The sequence below is a fragment of the Ictidomys tridecemlineatus genome, chromosome 9 (genome assembly GCF_052094955.1).
Source record: "Ictidomys tridecemlineatus isolate mIctTri1 chromosome 9, mIctTri1.hap1, whole genome shotgun sequence".
NCBI lineage: Eukaryota > Metazoa > Chordata > Mammalia > Rodentia > Sciuridae > Ictidomys > Ictidomys tridecemlineatus.
Genome location: NC_135485.1, coordinates 91,132,225 through 91,151,737, shown reverse-complemented (window position 1 = coordinate 91,151,737; position 19,513 = coordinate 91,132,225). Strand labels below are relative to the sequence as shown.

The 19,513-nt window shown below is 33.5% G+C and overlaps 1 protein-coding gene across 50 annotated transcripts in view; it reads left to right on the top strand.

The window, feature by feature from the left end:
* Ank2 (ankyrin 2) overlaps window positions 1–19,513 on the top strand; it is a 636,862-nt gene that overhangs the window by 482,783 nt on the left and 134,566 nt on the right. For all 50 annotated transcript variants that reach the window (XM_078021790.1, XM_078021757.1, XM_078021763.1 and 47 more), the window contains one exon: window positions 15,595–15,693. In XM_078021790.1, coding sequence (XP_077877916.1) covers window positions 15,595–15,693 — 99 coding nt within the window. The remainder of the gene's footprint in view (window positions 1–15,594; window positions 15,694–19,513) is intronic.

The following is a 19,513-nucleotide window of genomic DNA, read 5'->3' as shown; positions in this document are numbered from 1 at the left end:
TATTCAACGCTATCAAGATCTTTTAAGCAAATCAGAGACTTGCCACTTTTAGTCACAGGCTACTCTGATTTGTCTGACTAGGAAGAGATTCTTGTATCAGTGGTCCCTTGAGGTTAAGCTAGTGAGTGATAAACATTCCAAGCCGTGAATCTGATCAGGGTTCTTCATAGACGTGACAGCTAGACCGTGGAGGTAGCCTTTCTTCTTTCCTCTAATGTGCAACTGATTAATAACCAAACAGCTTGCATTTTAGAGCAAGGTTCCACATATTGCATCATCTTAGATGGACATTTTTGTTTTTTTCTTATTTTATGAAGCTATGTGAAAAAACTTTCAGTCTTCTAAATTAGCAATGGGCTTTGTGTTTTTACAATAACAACAAAAAGTTGTAGAAGCAATAGGATATAGACAGCGTTTGAAATGTCTTGAAGGTAAGTCTTCCACAGATGAACACTTAAATATTTTGTTTTATTTGGGCGGGGGCACATGTCCCTTACATTCTCCATATATTTGAATAAGCTGGAATTGAATCCTACTTCCATAACCCACACAACCCTGTGATCTTGGGAAGGTTACTTATAATTTTCTTACCGGAAGTAGGTATTAGAGACATCATAGCCATAATATTTATTATAGGAATCTGAAGTCCACAGAGTCAAATATCTTGCCTGAAGTCATGTTGTTAACTTTTATTTTTTGATATCTGGTTAAATTTTCCACATGTTTTGAGGATTTATCTCTGTTTGCCTGTTCATCTGTCTCAATTTCATGTATAAGACACCAATAATTTTGTTTTAAACAATCAAAATAATGCAAAAATGTGTGGAACAAAAAATATAATTCTCTTTTCACAGCTCCTAACTAGCATGGCCTTCCTCAGAAGTAGTCATTTTCTATTTCCCTTTGATTTATTTAAATTCTCCTTATTCTATGTGATGTTTTATAAACAATTACATCATTATTGTTCCTTAATAGAATTTTCAGTAATGATGTCTAAAATGCTGATAAGCATAGTGAATTTATTTGCAGTATTTCATTGCTGTTCAATACATAATTTGCATAGAGATCAGGCATTAATTTTTCCATTCTATTAAGAATTTAAGTAACTTACCAAAGCTTCACAGTGATTGATTAATTGCATAATCACTCTTGGGAGATTAAAATTAAAACTGTATTATGTCTTTATTTTTTCTAAGGCTTTATAGTTGGTGAAATTCTTAATAATTTCTTTCCAAGTTTTATTCTAGCCCATATCCTTAGTATGTATTTCTTTTCTTATTTGGGAAAATGGGCAGTGTCCAATAATTGTCTGAATATATCAATATAAATTTGTATGCAAATGTATTACAGTTAGCTACAGCTTCTTAACTCTATGTAATAATTGGAATCTCCTGATAACTTCTGCTCTTTATTTTTACTCTTTAAGACATGAAAGAAAAATAGAAGTTTTTTGAGATTGTTTTAATACTGTCCAAGAAAGGCAGCATAGTAAAATGGATAAGAACACAAAATTTAAAGCATGCTGGTCAAATTCTAGCATTCAGATTCCAACTAGTCCTGTATCTGTGCTCAATGCCTCTGTCTGTAATATGGGATTATAATAATAGCACCTCTTGTAAGGGGTTGTTGTGAGATTGATCCGTGTGTAACATTTAGAATACTGCTTGGCAATTTTATGAGCTTCATGACTGTGAGTAATCATTGTTACCAAATTTAGTCAGAGTGCATTTTTGCAAGACCAGCCTTTCTTCATGCCCTCTGCTGCCTATTCTTGGCACAGTGAAGAATAAAACAAAGTCAGTTTGTGTAACTGGTTTGTTTCACAACCTTCTTAGAATGCTGTCAATTTGGGTACAGAAAATTACATTTGTCTAAACACCTCCATAAATTTTTAAGGAATTTGATAGGACATTTACAACATAGCCATCTATGTTGACAATCCAAAAATTCTACAAATCAGTTATTAAAATATTTTCATGTTCACCAATTTACTCAGAGCTCAATGCCTGCATAATTCTATCCTGTGTATCAAATAGTTGTCCTCTCCTGTTATTGGGCTAAGATTTTCTTCGGCTTAAAGGCAGAAATGAATTACTCTTTAAAAAGCTAATACTGTCTTATAAGTACCATGGGCTAACCGATTGTGTGGCTCAGTGGTAGAGCACTCGTCTGGCATATGTGAGACACTGGGTTCAATCCTCAGCACTACATAAAAATAAATAAATAAAATAAAGGTATTGTGTCCATCTACAACTAAAAAAAAAAAAAAGCTAATACTGAATCTAGGTAGTAGGATTCATATCTAAGAGTGGCATAATAGACTTTAAATATCCCACACAAAATTGCATGCTGAAGTCCAGGCTGAAGCTTCATCTGAATGTGCTTGCAGGACTGACCTCAATGATATTATCTGTTCTTTTCAAGTCACTGGGGAATATTTTTTTAAATATTTAAAAGATCACAAAATCATATTATTATAAAAGTATCTCTCTTTTCATTCACAAACAGCATCCCTTCAAAATTGGATTTTCCGGAATCGAAATACATATAAATCAAAAATATGATCAAAAGATATTCATCCACTATCTGATTGTAAAAACACTATCTGATAACTTGGTATAATTCTTATGTTTAAAAATTTACACTTAAATGCTATATGGAATTGAAGATGTTAACAGCAAGAAAGTGATAGAACAAACCTTGACATTAAAATGTAAAGCAACAAAGATGTATCTTTTCAGTGAAGAGCAAAATAAAGACATCAGTACGGAAACAACAGCAAGGCAGACTCCACTCTACTTTTGAGTAAGAGAGAAAAGATGATAAAATAATGTTGAATTTCTCCAGGGACACTATGGACAGAGATGTTTATGTGGAAGTCTGTATGGTCTAGCAGTTAAGAACCCTACTCTGTCACTTGCCACTTTCATGACCTTAGGCTCATTATTTAAATTCTCAGTGATTCCATTTCCCCTATTACTATCCCTGTGTATTTAGATCATTGAAGAATAGATAATGAGTGGTTTGGAGTTGAGGACAACATCATCTGTTATTTTGGTTAATTGTTAATTGAAGCTTTCAGATCATTATTATCTGAGGGTGGGATGGGAAGAATGATATGGTAGCTCTGTCTTTAGTGATTAGCAGCATATAACTTTTCCTTGGTATAACATAGTTTGGGAACTGGGGGATTCATGCTGAATAGTTAGAAAAAGCCCTTGCTACAAACAGCCCAAAAGAAAAATGAATGTGTTCTTTGTACATGTACCATGTGCCAAGTGCTAGTCTAGGCTGAACATGCAACAGGCTGTTTCAATTTACTGTTGGTAGTTAAAACAAACAAACCCCAAACTCCATTCAATTGTGTTACCTTTATTTAATAATTAATTTTTCTATTTTCTGTCACCTTATAACCTACATTTTAATTTTTAAAATTTTTTAACAAATGTACTTAAATATGATTTAATGAGGAACAAAGTTCCTTGCTTCTTCTAACACATGAAACGCACATTTTGAAATCCCCAAATCATAGACTTCTTATATAGAAAAATCTGTTTTTTTCTCTTTCCACTGTTAAACCAGACTTGACATTTCTTAATATTTATTTCATGCTCAATACTCTCCCTTACATGAGGAGCAAGCAATTTCTGGTAAAACTATTCCATTACTAATATTTGTAATAATCATTTAGTTTATTGAGAAGATGACTAAAACAATATTAATCTCACCGAACAATTTAGCAGTTTATTGTCACCTTCTGATTTTGCAGTTAGGAATTGAATGAGTCCAAGCTACAGGACCCTGTCAGCAACCTCAGACAATGAAAGCTTACTCAGACCTACACTTAGCATGGTTTATAGCATCAGGAAGGAGAAGTGCTATTCATTGACAGATTAAATTTGAATTGTAGAGTTTTAAAGGTACTTACATTTAAATAATCTGATTCTAAATTTAGAAGGATTGGTTAATATTCACTTGCCATCACAGAAGAAAGATGAAAATGCTGTTGAATGGCAATGACCATGCCTTGTGCATAATTCAGCCAATTAAGCCATCATCATTTGAAAACATTATAATAATTATTCCAGGGGCCATGACAGTTACTATTTGGGGCAGTCGTGTTAGAAAATACATCTAATAGGTTAGTCTAGTATTTGGGGGGGCCTCATAGGGTAATAATACATTTTGGAGCCAATACATCCAGATAGACTAATCATGATATATTTACATCAAAAGTCTGAATTTCAATAGGATAAGAAGTAGGTAGTGTGTATGGATGGCCTTTATGGATGGAAGTAGTATTTTCCTTTAAAATTATTATAGCTTAAATTGTAATTTTTATATTTTGGAAACAAGAACTGTGCATACAGATTCTTTTTTTTTTTCTTTTTTTTTTGTTTTTTTATTTATTTTAAATTTTTTATTTTTTTTTATTGGTTGTTCACAACATTACAAAGCTCTTGACATATCATATTTCATACATTAGATTGAAGTGGGTTATGAACTCCCAATTTTACCCCAAATGCAGATTGCAGAATCACATCGGTTATACAGATTCTTTTAAGCTTATCAAACACATGTTTTAAAGGAAAAGTTTGCTGTAAGGTGTCTTTCCATTGGAGTGAGCCAGCCTCTGTCTCTGAAAGGGGACATCTTGAATCCATCTTGACACCTTTCAGAGCTTATTTCCCTGGATGGAAAGTCCCCTTCCACTCACTTGTTGGGGATTCTTCCTTCGACAGGCTCTTCCAAGGAACAACCTGGGGCACATTTAGACAGTCAGCTTCTGTGTGTTCTGTCCTTTGTATGGAATCAAAATTCTAACCAATAAAAGGCAAGTTGCCTTTTCCTAGAAATTTGGGGATTCACATAATCGATCACATTTCCTTTTTTAACCATTGTCAAGATCCAGTTGTTCACTTATTGAACCAACTTTTAATCTGGCTTCTGCTGACCACTACTGGAGATCAACTAAATATGTTGAGGCCCAATTATATATATACATATGTATGTGTATGTGTGTGTGTGTGTGTGTGTGTGTATGTGTGTGTGTATAAGCACAAATGTGCGTAGATATAAAATACATTTATGTGTATATAAAATACTAAATGTATTATTAAATAATATAATTATTTATTACAATCAGACTATTAATTAATAATAATTTAATTTTAATTGTATAATTGAAATAGTTTTAAGTAGGCTTAAATACTTTATAAATGTGAATATTATAAAGTTATAAATTACAAATAAGTATTCCAAAGGACGTACGTCTATGTGACTCAGTGAACCCCCATGAGTTATCTACATAAGTGTTTGGATTATTACATGGAAAATATTTATTCTTTGAAATTGTATCTTTGGCAAATGGTGAACTAGAGTGTGTTAAGCAGCTGTTAAATATTGAGTGTATCACTCGGGTTACTTCCCTTCTTGATCTCGGCACTGCCTGGGAGCACCACCTGTTCTAACTCCCTAGAAGCTTTTGAAAGGGCTCTGATAAGGGTAAGTCAGCACAGACAAAACCCTGCTCTTAGAAATAGAAGAGTTTTATATTAATGCTTTCAATGTGCTTAACTCCTGTGTTACTCAAAAATTACTGAACCTATTTATATCCCCAGGTCTTGTTCTAATGTTCTATTCTCTATATACATCAAATTCATAATTCAGCCAATTAAGTCATCATCATTTGGCTGATCACTGAATAATGTTTTAACCAAAATAATAATAAATTAGCTTTTCATACTAAAATTCATGTAAAATGATTTGAAATGATACCTTGTTTGTATCCAAACTGTGAATTTCAGACATGGGGTAAAAATATCCTTATAATTCTGCCCACTGTTGAGTGACTGAGAAAACTTACAGTAAATATTATGGAATTCATGGAAATGAAACTTTTACTTTGGGAAATTTTTAAAAATCTTTGAGTCCCATGAACTATGTCAGTGTATTTGTGTCAGCATGCCGTCAAACTACGTGTCTTTTGATTTGACATGTAAAGTACTCTATCATCTTAACAGTAATCATTAATGACAAAAATGATCGACGTTGCTGAAGGAAGCAATAATTTCAATTGGTTAAAGATTTAAACTTTCTGGATGGAGGTCTTAGGCAATAAAAAATGCTATACTGTTACCTTATACATGGATTAACAAAGCCAAGCCTACTAGCTGTGGAAACAGGTGGCTTTGGATGAGTTGGTTTAAATGAATCATATGATATTTTTATGATAGATGTGTTTTTAGAGACATGGAGCAGCATTTCATTTTCTCAAATCAGTGGGTAGAAATAAGAAAACTGTCTGGCAATCATTGATTAAAAATATATTTTTTGTATAATATACAAGAGAAGTATTCTTATTCTGTGTAGTTTAAGGAAAGTCAAAGTTCTTTCATTTTTCTTATATTTAATCAACCTCAACATAAAAAAATGATCAGTTAAGTTAGGACTGTGGCTTAATTCAAGATAATTATTCATATTTATGGATTTTACTCTGTTGGGGAAAAATTAAACACCCCATGGTGATTATTACTGACTTGATTTTCTCAGGGTTGTGGAACTGTACAGAGTATTGTTATTTTTGCTTTTCGAGGTAATACATTTTCTCTTGCTTCTGAGTTATTGGGTCACTTATGAAATTGTTCAATAATGACATTTTTAAAGCACTTGCTAGTGCCAAGCAAATCATACTACACATTGAAGATCTGAAACTTATAATCTATGTTCTTTAGCAATTTGGAAGTCTAGAAACGTATCAGGGAATTAATTTCCACCCAGTTTAAAAATTCAAATATTCATCAATCTGGTAGCTTCCTCTCTGATAGTCAAAAAATTTTTATTGCTTCTATAGAAAATTGTCCTGGTGTTACATCTGCAAAATTTAATTTTAGTTTGTGTTATTAAAATTATTTATTATATGTGGATCATAAAGGCATTATTATAAAATTTTATGTTATATAATGAGAAGCACTTAAACTTAACATTTCTATTGGCAATTTAAATAAAAGTTAGCATTGTATATGCAGAAATACCAATGGAAGAAAATCTACTACTGGATACCTCATTTTGTATTTTCCACTTACACAGGAAAAAAAAAATTAGAATCTCATCACTTGCAGGACCTAATTTCTTGAAACTGATCCATCTGCTCTTTTGTAGTTTAAACTCATTCTTTTTAAAAAATTGGTTCTTCGTTATACATGACAGTAAAATCCATTTTGATAAAACTATACAAGCATGGAATATATTTTCTTGAAAAACCTATCTTAGATGTTCTATGCAGATCTCTTAGGATCATAGAATAATGTTTAACCAAAATAATAATAAATTAGCTTTTCATACTATTATTTCTGATATGTTTATAACATTCTACCAAGTTCTTAGGAAGTGCTTTTTAAAAAAACAAAACTAATGCTAGTAATATAAGCTCTATTTTGCTTTAACTATTATATCAACTAGGATACCGTTGACTGCAAATAAGGAAAATATCCATCTCCTACTTGGATAAATAAAAAAGGGAATTTCTTGGCTTTCTAAGTAGAAAATTTAAATAGGTAAGGTGAGCTCCAGGACATATTTCTGTATGTTCCCCTACTTCCACCATGATGACTCATTTCTAACCAAGGACTCAAATTCTTTCTCTTTGCTATAATTTGTAATGTAAGCTTTATTCTAGTCTGGCTTTCTTTGTGGGCCCAAGATTGGAGCCAGATTTTTTTTTTCCCTTATTCACAGTTAAAATAAGAGAACAGGTCTGTCCCAGTTTTCCAAAAGAAAATCCTGTTTTTGATTGATTAGAGCAGCTTAATTCTCTTGCGCAAACTATAACAAATCATTGTGTTAAAGAGAATGTAATGTGTTGATTGGTTTAAGTTATTTGATGACCTGCTTGCTGTTAGATGATGAGGAGAGTGGGTCTGTTTCATTAACTATCAATCAAGTATATAATCATAGTTTTTGTTCTTCTGTTCTAAGTACATCCCCAAAGTACAGAAAGTAGTCTTTGTTTTAGTGACTACAATTATTATCCATTGGTTTTTTTTTTTGTTTTTTTTTTTTTTTTTAGAAAAACATTCTTTGTAGCTGTGTATTCACAATATATTTAGGGAAATAATTTGAATCATCCCGATCCTAAAGAGTGGCGATAATTTAGGGATGTTGTTTTCTCAACCTTATCTCTCATAATGTTAATTCAAAGAAGAAGATGATGCCTAGTTTCAGGGATGATACCTCGAGTAGTTACTAACCAGTTCTCAGTCGCATCTTATGAAAAGCTTCCCAGAAGGTCATGGTTAAGGATGCTGAAGAATTCTGCTCTATGTAAAAGCCTAAATCATGAAGCCAACTTGTCTGCAAAAGTCAGGAGTCATCTTCAGAAGGCAATTCAGGTTTCACTAGTTTGAAACCCTGAGCTGTCTACAACCATTCCCACTTTTCTATAGTTTCAGATGGTCATGAAATTTCTTGATGGTGTTTCCCAGTAGGTGCAGAATATACATGATACTTTCAGAAAACTGGTAAATATCAAGGGTATTATAAACATTTAAAACTGAAATTGTTAAAGCTCTCTTAGGCTACGTATTGCTTCATCTAGGCAAATAAGCACAAGCTACCTATTGCATCTTCTTTTTTTTTTGCAAAGACCTAATCTTTCCTGCTTCTGAAGCATTGTCATGAAAGCTAACACATGGTGACAGCTGCTTTGTCATTGTGCTTTCCCGCCCTGCTAACTTTTAAAACAGCATTCTACAAGGAGGATCCCTGATGTGCTCCTTGGTACATAACACAGTTTAAAATCAGAAACAAAACTGTCCTGGTAATTTAAGGTTAGGGAAGACCTTGCTGAAGAGCCATAACTCAGTCAACTTTAAACAGGGAAACCCCAATAAATCTTTTATTTTTAGACTTTCCAGGTTAGATAGCATTTTAAGAGGTATGTGACTGCAAAATTTGAAGTTAACTGCCTAGGATGTAAATTTCTTTCCTAAAGAAAAAGGAAGTATCATAGAGTGAGAGTGGAAAGAGGTGTGGTTGGCAAGGTGGACAAGGGCCTGATCATGTAGGAACTCAGTGGAAGTTAGATTGGTTAGCAATTATCACATAGTAAGTTGTTCCCAAACTTAGCAGCTTAAAACAAAAATCAACATTTATTATCATCACCATTTCAGTGGATCAGGAATTCAGTGGTAGCTTAGCTATGCACTTATGGTTCAGCATCTGTTGGGAGATTATAGTGCAGATGTTGCCCAGGGCTAAAGGTTTTGAGGCTAGAGGATTTACTCCCAGGTTGTTCTCCCAGTTAGTAAGTTGGTTCTAGTTGTTGGTGGGAGATCTGAGTTTCTTCTCATGTGAGTTTCCACATGAGCGGCTGCTTGAGTGTCATCTAACATAGCAGCTCATTTCCTTCAGAGAAGATAATCCAAAAGAGAAAGCGATGCTAAAGGGCTATAGATTTAAAACCCTAGCCTTCAAAGTCATATACCAACCATCCCACATAACCAATACCTTAGAAACAAACCTTTAAGCTCTCCTGCATTTAAAAGATGCGGAATTAGGCTCCACTTTTTGAGAGAAGTGTCGAAGAATTTGCAGATGTATATTGAAACCACCATAGGCATTAAGAGGAATTTGTATTTCATTCTATTTTATCTGTTTGTCTTTTAAAAATATTTACCAAGCACATACTATGTGCTAAATTTTTTTATAAGTATTAAATAAAGCCTCTCAGAATGACAGAATAACACTTGTTCAAAAGAGAAGAAGGATATGGTAAGAGTCTCAAAGCATCTCTGCCACTCCTGTATCTACTCACCTCTAATTTTCTCCTTTATACCTCTGTAACTGGTCAGTCCACTTGTCAATCAGTGAGTCTCTGGGTTAAAGATTCCTCAACTGTAAAATGACAACTTCCTTTTCATCTGTAGCATTTCCAACTAGAAAAACAAGACAATTTCTTAATCATTGAAAGGTACTTAATGAGCTTTGCAATATTGAATTAAAAGTAAGAACAAATAACATAATAATAGGTAATTTTCAGATATATTAATTTATAAACCATTAGAAGTTTTCATAATTTCCATGCTTGATTTCAGAGTAGTATATTTCAGAGACTATGATTTAGTTTATGCTTGATCTACAAAATTATCTAAGGAACAGTTTTAGCTGAGTGGTAATGTGTTAGGATTCATTGACATTTTTTATGTATCTATCTAGCTAAGAGATTTTCAATTTAAAAAAAAATTTAAGGACTTGAGAATTATTTTCAAATGCATTCTTAAATAGGCTTTTACTCATGTTGGGCAATATGTATTATTGATTCCGTATGAATCTATTTTATGTAATGTGTTATATTATCTGCTCTTTGGGGGCAGGATCTATATTTGTTTCTTTCAAAAAACCTAGTCTAGTATGGCTCATAGTTATATTACTAACATAACTGGGAAAAAATAATATTATGTGTTTGAATTTTCTAAAATACAGGAAGATTCTAAATTTGGAAAAAAGTTAGACCTATTTAATAAATCTATAAAAATATTTATTATCAATGACCTATAATACAGACTGAAAGAAACCACATCTAATCTTTTCAATCATGAAGTTTAATATAAATGCCTGAATACTAAATTATATTTTGAAGTACCAAAGTCATATTAATATTTCTAAATCTCACTTCTTATCAGGATTATGATGAAAATCTTCTTTCCACTCTGCTAGACTATAGTCTGGCCACTTTCCATGTCATCCTCTTCATTCCTGGCAATGTCATTTCCTTAAAATGCAAATGTGTTCATAGTGAACCCCTGTTTAAAACCCAGTGATTCCCAAGGTGTTAAAAATAAAATCCAGACTCCCCAACATGGCAGATGGGACTGTTTTCTGCCTATCTTCTACCTCCTCTCCCCTCTAGCATTGAATTATTTGTAGGTCCCCATTTGTCCTACATGTTCTCATCTCATACTGTTTCTTCTGTCTGAAACACCTTTTCTGCTTCTGGGTCTAACTTAGGTGTTTCCATGACTCAGTTCACACTGAGTCACTCCCAGTAACATCCTTCAGATACAACTTCCTTAGAAAGTTGAGTTCTGTGTCCTTTATCTATGTTTTCCTTATATCCAATATATCACTTTAAAAAATAAAAATTTATTTATTTAATTAATTATTTAATTATTTAATAAACTAATGTGTTCACTGAACTGTCATTTGCTAATTTGTTCATCTTAGCTCTGGACTGTGAGTTCTTACAAACAGATATTCTTATTTTTTGTCTCTGAATCACTAAGGCTAAACAACAATTTCTGACAATGAAGAGTCACCAAACACATTTTCTATTGAATAAATATAAATGAATGACAGATAATTAGTAATTTCCTACAGGCAGGGGTAATATTCAAAATATTTAATGATTAGTTGCTAGAGGTACTTATGGGTTATGTCAGAATACAACTGCTGATGCTGTGCTTCTTGTACCCACCAATATCAACCCCAGCTGTAAGAATCTTTGACTTTTTTTTTATATCAACATGAGAAACTATATATACTTTCATACCTACTTGTGTTTGGACTATTTTAGAAAAACATTGAGACATAATATATGGGCAAGTGCCTTAATGCATGTACACAGAGACCAATTATGCTGTGTGGTTAAGTCACTTATGTGTGAAGATGAATGCTTTCCTGTAAAATTTACAATGGTGTTAATGTGCTGCTGGGCTTTGTCCTAATTACTCAGAGGAGTGTTCACATTCTCCAGTGGGATATTTCTTGTTAAGTAGCAGTATGGTAAGAAAGGATCATTTGCACATCTTTAGAATCTGCATTAAATCTTTATTGTCTCATCTCATGTGTTTTATATCAGTAAACAATTCCCTCATCTCTTAACCAGTGTTGCCTTAGCTCATGTTTCCTTCTTTTATGTACCCTATTGCAAATTCTGCAAAAACTGATTAATACCATGTTTCCATTCTCCTCTCCTACCACTCCAAGCCAAAGTATTCATTTTAGAAAGAGTAAACTTTTTAAAATACAGATGCAGTCATGGTACTTCCTACCCCAAACCAATCAACCATTCTGCATCACTTATAAAAAAATTTCTTTGGGTGCTTTCAAAAATATGAGTTTTGTAAAAAGTGCATGTGTTTGGGCTTTGCACATGGAGACTCCAGTTTGGTAGGAGTAGGATGGTAGAGTGGTACCAAGGCATTTCTAACAGTTTCTAGAGGAGATTCTATCTCATAGCCAGGCTGAGGACTCCTCAGCTACAGATAAAGTTCCAACTCCATTACAAGAAGGTTATTCATGAACAATAATTAGCTATGAGATTTTGGCCAAATTGCCTATGTATTGGACCTTAGCTGCTTTATTTTAGTAGGGGAAATAGTGCTAATGTTGCAGCACTATGCTAAGTATTAGAAATAGGGTTGGGTCATGAATCATCCAAACTGAGATACTCCCGGACATTTTGCATAAATGTGGGCTATTCTAGGCAAATTGGGGCATGCAGTCACTATAATTTGAGAACATATATTGAATGCATTTCTCACAGTGGCTAATGTAGCAGAAGCTCAGTGGATCATTTTAATTTTTGTTCTTAATATCTGTTTTCCTCCTCTGCTGGAAGCCCAGGAACACAAGGTTATGATACAATGCACACAAATGGTATTTGTGATGTACTGTCACCAAAATCTTAAAGTTTCCTATCATGGTCCTCTTCCCTCTGTTTACTATATTTTGTAAGCCTTGATTTCTCTCCCCTTTCCTCTTTCTCCCTCTCCTTCTCTCTCTTTTCTTTCTACCACTCTACATTCCTTTAATACTTGCAGGTCCCAAGGCAAGAGTGCAAAAGGGACCCACTTATAATTTTTAAAATTATAAAATATAGATTGAACTAACAAACTTTTAAATAAGTGTTCTATTTTGATAACTACTAAAACAACATGGCAAATCCATATATAGACTTCTGCACAGTTCCACACAAGAACTATGTTGAGAGGAGTGCCAAGCCTGGACCTTGACCTATGGCCAGCCCCTCTGCTCTTCTTATCTCTGGCTTCATCTGCATTTCAGGACCACCAGCCTATTCAAGCTCTGTTCACCTCCTACTTCCACTCTCCCTAGTAAGCAACTCTTAGGGTGTGTATTTGATTCCCGTTGCTGCTGTAACAAATTACTACAAGTTCAATGGCTTAAAACAACAACGAATTTATTCTCTTCTAGTTTTGAAAATTAAACTTACTGGGTTTAAAGGTTGGCATTGTTGTTTCCTTCTGGAGATGTTAGGTAAGAGTCTATTTTTCTTGACAGTTCCAACTTCTGGATCTGTATTCCTTGAATCATAATCCCTTCCTCCATCTTTAAAGCCCATGGTGTAGTGTCTTCTCTCCCTCTGAACTCTTACTTCCCTCTCATGAAGACCCTTGCAAAGGCATTGAGCCCATTTGGCTACTCCAGGTGTCGAGGTCTTTAATTTAATCATGTCTGCAAAGTTCCTTTTATCATATAAGGTAGTTTACATGTTCCAACGATGAGGATATTGATATATATATATGGCCCTTTATTCAGCTAACCAAAGAACCCTTGGGAGGATGACAAGGAAGAAGCCTGAGGAAACACTGGGAACATACTCAAGAACACTTAGGCAGACATTCTGGGCAGCCAGGTGTGTGAGGGGTGGCCTGGAAGTCAGGAAACACTGGGGTCATAGTGGGCATGTCTCCTTGGCCCTCAGCATTTGCTGCCTTGCTCAGCCAGAGGAGGTTCTGCTACAGCTCACCACCCAGGGCTGGGGCTGTTGTAGAGGCACAGGCCAAAGGATGGTTCATTTCCTTTCCCCTGTCAATCTGGAAACCACTATCTATTTTCCTTTCTCCTGATTTAGCTATAAGATTCTGCTGGAGGAAAAATGTCAGCCAATTGCTGTACTCGATTAAAAGTTCTTTTTCTCTTTTTGCATCCCTGCCTTTTACTTGTCATGAAAGATCCCATTCCACACCCACTCATTGTTTTTAACCATCTTCCCTGGCTTTCCCTTCCTTTGAATCTCTAATTCCATCCTTCCGCCACCTCTTCATTGTTCTTAAAATATACAAGATTTCACCTGCTTGCTGTGTTTAAAAAGTATGCTATCGAGCCAGCAAACTATTCTTGAATCCTACAACATTGTTAATTCACTCCTCTTATAATATTTCTTTTTTAAGTTTTAAATTTTCTTCTACCATTTGAAGCCTGCAGATTTTCTTTTATAATCAAATTTAAAAATTACTTATTCTGCTTGTACACTCTGTATATATTTTGCTGGATTTGGGGCATTTGAATACCATTTCCACAGTCATAGAGTATATAGAAGAATTTTTATGTCAATAAAATAATTTTACAATGCTATTTTTCTCCTTTTAAGTTAAAAAAGTCTCTGAATACTCACCTCTATTTTTACGCATTCTTGTTAATGCATGGAAAATTTGAGGAAATTATCAATGTTTTAAGATTCTTGTGGTTTTGAGAGAATTGCTGGGTTTTGAGAGTTTATGAACTATTACACAAGCATTATTTTTAAATAATTTTTTGGTGTTTCTTCTTTTCTTAATGGGGCTTATATTATTCCTACGGATCTAATGAAAAGGTAACCTGCCAATTTAAACTTAGTTTTAGAATAATGTAAATTTAAGTGAATTTTTGCCCAAGTCCATAATAATGTAATATTCCTGTAATGTGTGCTCCGTGAGGACATGTGTGTTCCTCTTGTTCGCTGTTTTTCAGTGATGACTTAGCTACTAGCAGCTGGATTTTGATAATTAATTAATTACAAAAATGGTAACATTTCAGAATGATTTTAAAATAATAAAATCATGTTCAGTACAGGCCATCAGGCCATGCTATTTCAATCAGAATGGTAAGATAAAGATTTTTTTAACTTTCAATCAAATTTGCAATTTCTTCTAGCCTATTCTGGTATAAGCAATAATTTATACCCATAAGAATACTAACTAAATTGTTTATATTCAAAACAATACAGGTCTGTTTAAATAGTTTATAAATTGATAAACACAGAGGACATTATATATTATTTTTTATATAGTGAGAATTCTATATGCTCTATAGAATATCTACATAGCACAGAACTATGTAGATTAAGATAAATAAGTATCTTCAGCAGTTTTGGGAGATGAAAAATGTGAATCTCTGGTATTAAAGTGAGAAAAATATTTTCACTCTGTTCTTTTCTCCTCATTTCTTTTTTTCATGACATTTTTTAATTTTTAATTTTTTTGAGTAAAAGAGGATTCTAATTTATTTGGAAATATTTCATGAATTTGCTGTTAGAATTGCAAGCATAAATTCATAACTATAATAGAGAAGTAATAGTTACTTCTCCTCATTTATTTATTTCTTTATGAATTGTTTGTGGGAATTGGTCAATGGTGATCTAGTCTCATAATAGTAATGACATACATGATTTATTCAGTGTGAAAGTATGCTATGTAGATTCGTCATTTGAAAGGTTTACTTCATAATGTCTCTTTCCTTGTGCTATTTTCTTCCATGGTTTAAGCTTTATAAATGATTAAAGCTGTCATCTTTTTTATCATTTGTTCTCAGAATGGCTTCACTCCCTTATACATGGCTGCTCAGGAGAATCACATTGATGTTGTAAAATATTTACTGGAAAATGGAGCTAATCAGAGCACTGCTACAGAGGTAAGACTGCTAGTCCAAGTCTTAAGTTCTTTGATTATAATGTCCATGTTCTTTATACCAGTTGCAAAAGCTCTCCATTAACTTTTCTAAAACATGCTGGCAATACTCATATTATAATTACATCCACAGAGTGGCTGTGAAGAAATGACCCAGGCTTGTGCACACAGTTCCATGAGTTTATGCCTTCACTTTAGATTCACGGCCACTTATTCTTACATGAAATCATGCCTGTGTCAATTTGGGGTATTCTACTTTTGCAATCTTTATACCATTTTAAAAGTAGATTACCATGAATCATAATCATTCCTTTTTATCAATATTTTATCTGGTTAAATTCAATACAATTCCTTGAAGGAACAATTTCTCACCATCAGAAATAATTCATAAGTATTTGTGTTACCATAATTTTCTGAGGAAAATGTCACTAAAATGCTATTTATACTGAAACTGGAATATGGCATAGGTGTGTTTATGGCCACCACTAAATACCATGATTGACATCGGTCCAGTTTCAAAGAGTTCATTCAGGACATGTAATCTTACGAGGGATTGGGAGGGGGCAGGGACTCTCAGAACATCACTTTTCTTTCCTACACATGTTCACCTCATAAGAAGATTTTACTTTGTATTTTCCATCTCATTTTAGCCTAGGCAGATGCAGGGGCAAGTCCAGTGATTTTTCTAAGAGAGTAGTTTCTAGGTGTTGCTCCTGAAGCCCTTGAGCTTGGAGAAAATGCCTTGGGGACTCCTGGAGAGCTGGGAGTGGGTGATGTGGGAGAGGAGAGGAAGGAGCCTCCACTTTGACTTTTCCCTCCTCACCTCTTTTAACCAGAGTATTCAGGCTTTGTTTTTCCTGTTTCCTATTTTCTAGCTCCACTGATACAATTTTACAACTCCAGGCCTGAAATGAAATAGGATTGCTTGAATCTTGTAACCCAGAAACCATCTTGATAATTTTTAATGTTGAATATGGCTTCCTTTCCAGACAATTAAATCTTTAGGTTAAATGAACATGAACTTCTTTCTACACAACAATGGCAGTCATTAAATCTATTAAATCCACTTCCAGGCTGTTTGGGAGAAAAATTTTTATGGAGCCAATCAAAATCACTTTCTGACAGTTTATTTCCATTTAAAAAATCCCAATAAATCAGTCTTTTAATAAGAACACATTTCCTACTTATAACCAGAAAATGCAGCTGCCCAATATGAAATGATTCCATATTCTTTGTTCAGAACAGACAGATTTTGCACTCTTGCCATAGGAGTACAAAGTGATTGTTATGATTTGGGGCCTTTTTTCCCTGAGACACTAATTCTGTCCACGTGAATATCTTCAGGCAAAGCTTGGGTAACAAAGAGACTGTATCTCTGAGAAATATACCAAAATAAGGAAATCTCTCTAATGTTTTATTCTTTTCCTTAAAAGACAGAATCACTTACCAGGTGAAACTTGTACACCAGAGCCCTCTTAGTCACCATATAGACTTAATGTCTCTAGTGGAAGATTTAGGTAAACTCAGCTTGCCGGACATTCTCAGCTGACTCAGGCTCTTCTGGTCTAGACCTTTGCAGCATTTCAGTCTGATTCCAAAAATACCCCTTTTATGTACTCTGCTTTGGTAGAGGCAATGTTACATCGTGATCCAAAGAAACTTAAAACCCTCTCTGGTTTCTGTACCAAGATGCAACTTTTGCAAATGAACGGGATTTTTGAATCCTAGCTTAAACACATGCATACCTTATTTGTTTCATTTTAAAAATCACCTTAATAACTAAATTTAACTTTTGGTTGAATGTATAAAAGAATTTTAATTCATTAATACACTAGCACTGACCCTTATGATTATCAAAAAACACACATATGGACTAAACTTTATACATTGCATTTTTTTTTGAGCTCTACTCCCAGGTTACATATTTATTACAAGGAGAAAATCACTTTCCTAATGTGAACTGAGGAAAAAGAGAAATAAATCACTTACTTTATTTTTATTTATTTATTTTTCTTGGCAACATATCTTTCCCAAATTTCATTGTAATGATTCACATGCGTTAAACAGTTGCATATACATTGCATTTTAAATCCATCATTTCTGTTTAAAAAAATGTTTGTAGTGGCATATGGTTGGTTGTCATTTGATATGTTATGCTGCATTGCTAAATATCTGCTATAATCTCATGGGCACAGATGTGGTTATGCCTAAAGGAGACACCCTGAACTGGTTGTTAGTACTAATTTGCAAAAATTAATTACTAATCAAGACATTATGCCCACTTTAAAAATCAGATAATTATGGAATCATTGAACATGGCCGTGAAACTCATGTGTATGATGAAATATTTAAAGTTGCAAATTTATCATGATTATAGCAGTTAGCATTGATAAATAAATGATGAAAAATGAAGCAACTGAAATTTAATCTGGATTTCCTTGAGTTAGTTGAGATATTTCAACATATCATTCCAAATAAGGTATAGATTGGAATAAAATCCAGTAAAACTTGGGTGGAGATCTAGAGTTACATTCTCCAAAGAGAGTTCACTGTCCCTCCAGTACCATTTTTACATTTCTCTGCTCTTCCTTTTTCCTGAGTGTTGCCAAAATTGAAGGCTGATATCTCTCTAATAAAGTTCCATTCTGAGAGCAAATGCTTCATCTCCAAGAAAAAAAAAAAAACAAAGTTCACACTTTTAAAAATATAAGCTATCACAGTGTTTCAAAAGGTAATAAAATAAAATATGTATATGATAATGACACTATGTTTTCCCTGTTCAACGAGTTCTTAATCTGTGCCTAAATTCTAAATTTAAGCTAGCTGCCGTTTTTCATCTTCGGACACAACATTCTTTACTCTTTCATTCTATTAAGTAATGAGCTATTACTAATTCTAATTCTAATCTTAAAAAGAAAAAAAAATTACTTATTGGGGTTAGTACTGCATACATAATGTGATATATTTGAGAAAAATTATTTTCCTTCAAAAGGCTTCACTTAACATTCTAAAATTATTATTGAAAACAAATTTAGTGGTTACATTGTGGTAAATTACCATTGTCTCTATAATGCAATCTTTAAATGTATAACCTCCTTTTCAAACTTTTTTTCTTATTATTTATTTATTTATTTGGTAGCAGGGATTGAACCCAGGGGAGCTTAACCACCAAGCCACATCCCCTGTCCTTTATTTATTTATTTATTATTTTTTAAACTTTGAGATAGATCTTGCTAAATTGCTTAGGGCTTCATTAAATTACTGAGGCTGACTTTGAACTTGGAATCTTCTTGTCTCAGCCTCCCTACCTGCTAGGACTACAAGTGTGCTCCACTGTTCCTGGCTCTTGACCATGTATCTTGACCTCTCTTCTGTATATGAATGGAAACATTAAAGATTTGTTTCTAAACTTTTGGGAATCAAGGAGATTTTTTAACAGAAATATAGCCCAGAATATCTATTTTTTTCTATTTACCGATCACCTTTCCAGGAACTAAAGACTTGTTTTTAAAGAGAAAACATGACGTTCCAAGTTGTCTAGTACAGTTGTCTTTTTACCCCTAAGCTCCTTCTAATTTTGCATTATCTGTACTGTTGTTTGCTTAGCACTCTTTTTAACTTTAGATTTCAAAAATCAGTTTATAAATGTTTTATAGAATATATATTTTATATCTAAATGCTCTTAAAGAAAATTTAGTTTAGAACAAAATTAATGATTATCCTAATTTGCCAAAGAGTTTTAGATCACATTATGTCCAAAACTTCCAAAATTGGATTGGTAATAGCCATTTCATCCACAATGGTTATCATTTTCCCAGCCAATA